Raw genomic sequence first — 7,500 nt, forward strand, 5'->3', positions numbered from 1 at the left:
GAGAGAGGGAAGGAAGGATGGAGAGGGAGAGAAAGAAGGAGAAAGAGGGAAAGGAAAGAGGGGAAGTGGGAGAGAGGGAAGGAAGGAGGGAAAAAGGGGAAAAAGGAGAGAGAGGAAAGAAAGGAGGGAGATAAGGAGAGAGGGAGAGAGGGAATGACTTAGCTCTGAAAGAAACATGGAAGTAAGAGATAGAGAAGAAGGAAAAGGAAGAGGAGGAAGGGAAGGGTGCGAAGAGAAGGAAAAGATAAGACACAGAGAGAGAGGAATGAAGGAAGTATGAAAAGAAAATATTATGATTATTGTAGTTTGTCTAATTCTTCTCAGTTCGTTCTTATAATCATTGTAATTACGTGGGTAGAGATTATGCAATGATTGGTTATTGGCAGGTGATGTGTGTGGGAGCGTGGGGAGGAGGAGGAGGAGGAGGAGGAGGAGGAGGAGGAGGAGGTGTCTTAGATTTTCACGTCACACTTACATTCCTCTTGTGTGTGTGTGTGTGTGTGTGTGTGTGTGTGTGTGTGTGTGCTTACGATCATTTGTATGCTCACAGTACTTCCCCTGAGCCGACTGTGGTCACGTAAACACACACACACACACACACACACACACACACACACACACACACACACAGACACACACACACGCACACACAAACACACGGTAACAGGATCTACCTGACACACACACATACAACAACGACAATAACAACCTCTGTAGTCTTATCAACCAAACACTTCCCAACCTAAATCTTCCGAAAGCCTCGCCTCGCCTTGCTTCTCACAGACCCACGCGGAGGAACGGAACGGATGGAAAAGAAAAAGGAAAAACAGAAAAGAACTTAATTTTTACGAGAATTCTTGGCAGTCCACACCATCTGTCACCACCACCACCACCACCATGTAACCTTCATCACTTCCTATCTCCACCACCACCACTACGCACCACCACCACCACTACTACCGCCACATTCAGTCAGCCTCCACCGCGGTCTGTTAAACCAACATGAGCCTCGCCAACACCTGAGGGGGCGGCAGGTGTGGGGCACGGGTGTGTGAGCAGGTGTGCCGCCACGTGTCCAAAAAAAGGCAAGAAGGAAGGAGGGCGGATGAGATGGAAGGAGAGTAGGAGGGAGGGAAGGAGAGGAGAAGAAAGAATTAGTTTATAGGAGATAGGAGACAAGGAATGAATGAAGTGGTGGAATAAATGTAGAAACAAAAAGAAGATGGAAAATTTGTTTATGGAAGGTAAGATAGAAGAAATAAATGAAGGAGAGGAGTAAATGTAGGAGAAAGAAGGATTAGTTTATGGGAAGGAAGAAAGAAGGAATGAATGAAGTAGAGAAGTAAATTTAGAACCAGAGAGAAGAATGAGTTTATTTTATTCTTTCTTCCTTCTTTTCCTTCCTCTCTTCCTCTCCCTTACTTTCCTTCTTCCTCCATCCTTTCATTTCTTCCTTCTCTCCGTGACTCCTCCCTGTCTGCCTCCGTTCTTCCCTCCCTCCCTCCCTCCCTCCCTCTCTTCCTTTTCAGAGTATGAAGGAAATGAGAAGAAAATAACCGACAATATACAAGGAAATAAAGAAAGAAACCAAAAATAAGAACAAAATATAACAGACCTTCAATATTTTCCGTTAAGGCACAAGAAAATACGAGAAAGGAAGAAATAGAAGAGGGAAGAAAGAGAATAGAAAAGAGAAAAAGAAACTGACAAAGACACCAAAAAATAAGAAATAAAGCAAAAATAAAACAAACTTTCGATAATTCTCCTCCATTAATTCCTCTTTTCTCACCAACCAATTAGGCTTTCAGTTCTCCCTTTTATTAAGCACGCAAAACCACAAGGGCCGGTCACGCGCTCACCTTCTGCTATCACGTACATATGGTAATTATGGCTTTTAAACCTCCGCCTTATCTCCCTCCCGAACCTACTGTGTGTGTGTGTGTGTGTGTGTGTGTGTGTGTGTGGATACCAAGAGACTACGGTACTTCAGCTTCTCCCTTGCCAGCTTCCCACAGGACTTCGGACAGGAGGAAAGGGGAAAGAAAGTCAGCCTAAGCTTCACTGGAATATTAAAGGAAAGAAGCCTACTGTGTATGTGAGTGTGTGGGTAACTGGAGAGTATTGTACTTAAGCTTCTTGTTCTTACATTCTCGTCTTCTCCCTTGCCAGTTTCCAAGAGAACTTTAGATAGGGAAAAAAAGGGAAGGGACTCAGTTTAAACTTCACTGGAATGTTAAAGAAAGGAAAAACTCAGATGTGATTGGAATGTTGGAACGATAGGAAAGGAATTCAATCTAATTTAAAAGGTTACGATGAGAGGATCCAATCAAAATGCTAACAACATGAACTGCCTATACAAGTAAAGAAAACCTTGGGCGCGCCTTTTAAACTACAGGAGAGGAGAGATAAAGCATTCCATCAAATTGCAAATAAGTTTAAATCAAATATTAAACTACAAGAACGAGAGAAAGAGAGGGAAGAAACATCACATCCAATATGAAAAGGTTTCGATCAAGAATAAAACAAAACAGCTTACAGAGGAGGAAATATAAAGAAAAGAGAGAAAGAGAATGAAAAAAAAAAGATCACAACCAATACAAGAAGGTCTAGATCAAATACAAAAGACTCTGATCAAAGTATAAATAAAAACCTGCCAACAAGGAATGCAAGGTGGCAGTAAGGTAACGGTATCCAGATTACATTACCTTTTGTTGAAGCTGCTGCTGTATTTGTAGCTGTAGCCTCTGCTGTTGATGCTGCTGCTGCTGCTGCTGGGAGAGTCTGTACGCACGCAGCTGATTAGAGGGGGAGAGAGAGGGAGAGGGGGATAATTTGTGGTTATGAAGTAAGCAGCAAGAATTTTAGTCACAAAAAAGAAAATAAAAGAAAATAAAACTTATGACGTGATTATATTGTTTTTTTAATGATGCATGAACAACGGGAGGGTTTCAATTTTGATTTGCTATTTGTGTTCCTGTGTATATATTCTTTATTTCTTTAGGTGTGTGGGTACGTAGGAGTAATTAAAAATGGTTGGAAAAATATACATAGAAATTACCGTTTTTTTTTTTTTTTTTTTTTAGGAGAATGCGAAAGTCAATGAGTAAAACTATGATAGAGAGAAGAATGGGGGAAAGAATCATACATAGAAAGTACGGTTATTATTATTTTTTTGTAGAGAGGTACGAAAGTCGATGAGTAAAACTCTGATGGGGAGAAAAACAGTCATCGTAACGGAGTATGGAATAAATTATAGATAGAAAGAGAGAGAGAGAGAAAAAAAAATAAAAAAAAAGGAAATGAAACAAACTATAAAAAAAAAAAAAATCTGTAAAGATAACAAAAGGAAACTAATCATAACGGTATGCGGGATAAAAATAAAAGAAACACAAGGTAAAAGAAAGGGGAAGATATAAGGAATAGATTGTGTATTATAAAATGGGAGAAAAATTAGACAAACTATGAAAAAAAATAAATAAAATAGCAAAAGGAAACTAACCATAACGGGATATGGAAAAAAAAAAACACGAGGAAAAGAAAGGAAAGGTATAAGGAATAAATTACTATGGAGAGAGAAAAAATAGACCAACAATAAAAAAAAGGATTGAAAAATAACGGAAGCTAATCATAACGGGATCTGGGATGAAAAAAGAAAAAAAAACACGATGAAAAGAAGGGAAAAGGAGTAGACAAGGCTGAGGTTACTGCCACAGGGGGACTGAGATCAGGTGGCGCCCTCTGCACCCACGACCCACGACCCACGACCCACCACTCACCTTTGCCTGAGCTGCGAGGGCGGCGTGGGCGTACGACTGCTGCTGCTGCTGCTCCTGTTCCTGGCGGGGAGAGAGGAAGAGGAGGGTGAGAGGGCGTGTCTTCCGCGCCATTAAAGGAAGGGGTGAGGTGACGAGGGCTAAAAGAGTTATGTATGCCAAAACTGTTTTGATAGAGTGTGTGTGTGTGTGTGTGTGTGTGTGTGTGTGTGTGTGTGTGTGTGTGTGTGTGTGTGTGTGTGTGTGTGTTAGATAATGGGGAAAAAGAAAAAAATAATAATCAAGGAAGAGGAAGAGGTGGAGGGAGGAGGAATAAGGAAATGACCACACGCAAATAAAAGTAAAAAAAAAAAAGTAAGTCATCCATAAGAAACTCGATACAAACACACACACACACAAAAAAAAAAAAAAGATAATCAACGTATAACCTGCTAATATAAAAAAAAAAAAGTTTTTCCCCAACAAGGCGAGCAAACCTGAATCTGCCACCCACCGCTGCACTGCTCACCAACACCGAGAACCGAGATTGAGTGAACCTATTCCCTAGACCGTGGTATGATCATGCTCACTTCCTCTGATCGCTCGCGGCTAGAGCAAGCACAAACACAAGCACGCGCCTCAACACAGCATAACGGAGCATAGTGGACTGAAATGAAACGAGAAACAAGAACACCTGCTGCTCCTTCATATAGTGACCAGGCTGTTAATTAGGGAGTTTTGTAAGATTAGACAAGGATAAGGATGATAGGTGGATATAGGCAGGTGAGTTTCATGCAAGGACTGCCACGTGTAGGCCTGACAGGTTCTTGTAGCTCCCCTTATTATGTTCATATGGTCCTATGTTCTAATGAAATAGACTCGTAATCAGGTTAGGGAGCTTTTTCAGATTAGACAAATGTATAGATGAGGACAAGTGAAAATTGGTATATTTTCATATAGGGGCTGCTACGTGTAGGCCTGATGGCTTTTTTATAGCTCCCCTTATTTAATATTCTCGTATAGATAAGCACGCGTGTTCACTATATAACAACTGATTCTCCTAGCATACTAATTCGTCAATGCAAAAGTACCAAGCGTGTGAAATTACAAGCCACGGCGACTAACCGCAAGAATCAGCGTTAATAATTATTCTCTGCGTGAGATTAACTGTGTGATATCAACGCCATCCTCTCCCACGGCACACTCACACACTTCCCGGGGAGGTGAGAGTGGCTGCCGGGGAGAGGGTGAGGGAGTGAGAGGGCGAGTGCATCGCAATGCCATTTCGCGACACCCAACACGCGGCACAGTCTCACACCATTGTTCGTTGTGACTGACACGCTACCTAACGGGGGACGCGAGGGCTGGCTAGGCTACCAACACACATCCCGTTCCGCTTGTGTGTGCCTAATTCGCCTCACCTCCGCCACTTCTGACACTCGTAGTTTGATACCCTCTCCCCTTCCTTTGACTCCGATTCCTTTATTTCCTTCTGTCTTTTCTTAGGTATTCTTTGAGTTTTATCCTTGTTTTTTTTTTTTTTCTTGTCCCTTGCCTTCCTTTTCTATCTTCTCGCTTCATCTCTTCTTTTACTTCTTTCGTCTTCTTCCAGTCCTGTTCTTGTTATTTTCTTTTTTCCTCCTTTTCTTGTTTCTCGTTTTTCCTTTTTCCTCTTCCCCCCCTCCTCCTCCTCCTCAGTCTCTATTTCTTATGTCTTCTTTCAGTACTGTGCTTGTTGTTTTTCTTCTTTTTCTCCCTTGCCTTGTCTCTCTTGTCTTCCTTTTTTTACTCTTCTCCATTCTTTCTGTTTTCTATTTCTTCTAAAGACGATGTTATTATGTTCCGTTCTCATTTTGCTCTCATCATATACTCCTCTTCTTTCTCCTCATCTTCCTCATCCCCTTTTTTCTACCATTCTTTTCCTCCTCACTTCCCTTCACACGCCCATTTTTTGCTCATCATCATCCTTCACCTTCCCACAGTTTAATGTTCCTCTTATCATCTTCCCTACACCTTCCTCGCTCTCCTTCCCTTCCTCCCTCTAGGTCGCAGAGCCATTTAAACACTCAGCGGTCTCTCCTCTTCCTCCTCCTCTTACTCGTCACCGCTGCAAACATCGCCCCTCCTTGCCGCATTACAAAGAATTGCCTTCCTCTTCCCATCCCTTCACCCTTGCCACCTTTGCACGTCACCCTTGCCCTGCCCTTCCCTTCCCTAACTCCGTCCTATTAGCTAATACAATTCTTTCTTCCCTTCCACAGCATTCCCATTCCTTCTTCGCCATTTGACGTGTTTAAATCTATTCTTTTAACCTTCCCAAAGCTCTCCCACCCTTATGACCTGTTGAAATCCACTTTTTTTCTGCTTCCCACATCATTCCCGTTCCTTCTTTGCTATATGAAGTCTAGATATTTATTTTTTTTTACTTTTTTCACTGGCTCTCCCAACCTTACGACCTGTTAAAATCTAGTCTTTCTTACCTTTCCACATAATTCCAGCCCCTTCTTTGCCATATTTCGTGCCTAAATTCATTCTTCTCACCTCCCCAAAGATCTCCTACCTTGCGACCTGTCAAAATCTAGTCTTCCTTCCACTTATACATCATTCCTCTTCTTCCTTTGCCATATTCCGTGTCTAAATCAATTCTTTTCACCCCACCAAAACTCTCCCATCCTTGCAAGACTCCCACACCTGCACAGACGCCCATGACAGCCTCTCCGTGCACACCTCCCACCTGGGCAACCATGCATGCACGTTCAACTGTCGCCTCGCCACCACTGCCAGGCACGCCTCTCACGATGACCGTTTTCTATGCACTCCAGTGATGCGCTTCTTGTACGGACGTCAGGCGAGGAACTGCAAGACTATTTGTTACGCTGACGGCGACGTGGTGGGTGGACATAACGCGAGTGTCAGGGAAATGAGGGAGATATGTAGAAAGAGTTACTGTTAGAGAGAGAGAGAGAGAGAGAGAGAGAGAGAGAGAGAGAGAGAGAGAGAGAGAGAGAGATTTTTTAATTAGCATGTGACCTCAACGTTTACAGAATAAAACAAACGCCTCTGTCTCTTTTATTCCTCGTCTTTCTCCTCCTCCTCCTCCTCCTCCTCCTCCTTCTTTTCCAGCTCCCAGCCTCGCCCTCTATAGTGAGACAAGAATGCTTCAATTAAGGAGACAGACACACACACACACACACACACACACACACAGAGAGAGAGAGAGAGAGAGAGAGAGAGAGAGAGAGAGAGAATATTGCAAGTTAAATCTCACTCCTTTCTGCGATTTGAAACTAAATGCTACCACCACCAATACCACCACCACCACCACCATCACCACCACCACCACCACCACCACTATTACACCACCATACCCCCATAACCTCCACCTCTATCACCACCACCACCACCACCACCACCACCACGACTACCACCACGGTAAATTTTGGCCAGAGGGCCTAAAGAACCATCATCTTCCTAACCTATTCTTCTACCTCCTCTCTCTCTCCCCCCCTCTCTCTCTCTCTCTCTCTCTCTCTCTCTCTCTCTCTCTCTCTCTCTCTCTCTCTCTCTCTCTTGGTAGCATGCTAGGGAACCTCCATCACCACCATCACCATTACCACCACCACCACCATCATCACCACCACTACCATCATAACTGTCTCATCAAGCTTTCTCTCTCTCTCTCTCTCTCTCTCTCTCTCTCTCTCTCTCTCTCTCTCTCTCTCTCTCTCTCTCCCTTAAAGCCCAACTT

General features: G+C 43.2%; 1 protein-coding gene across 1 annotated transcript in view; it reads right to left on the reverse strand.

Annotated features, from left to right (window-relative positions):
* The window catches only part of LOC135106594 (mucin-2-like), a 108,581-nt gene that overhangs the window by 80,359 nt on the left and 20,722 nt on the right, over positions 1–7,500 (reverse strand). Inside the window, exons 2-3 of the mRNA XM_064015854.1 lie at positions 3,777–3,836; positions 2,706–2,795 (exon numbers count right to left, since the gene is read on the reverse strand). Coding sequence (XP_063871924.1) covers positions 2,706–2,795; positions 3,777–3,836 — 150 coding nt within the window. The remainder of the gene's footprint in view (positions 1–2,705; positions 2,796–3,776; positions 3,837–7,500) is intronic.

This window comes from Scylla paramamosain, chromosome 13 (assembly GCF_035594125.1).
Source record: "Scylla paramamosain isolate STU-SP2022 chromosome 13, ASM3559412v1, whole genome shotgun sequence".
NCBI classification, from domain to species: domain Eukaryota; kingdom Metazoa; phylum Arthropoda; class Malacostraca; order Decapoda; family Portunidae; genus Scylla; species Scylla paramamosain.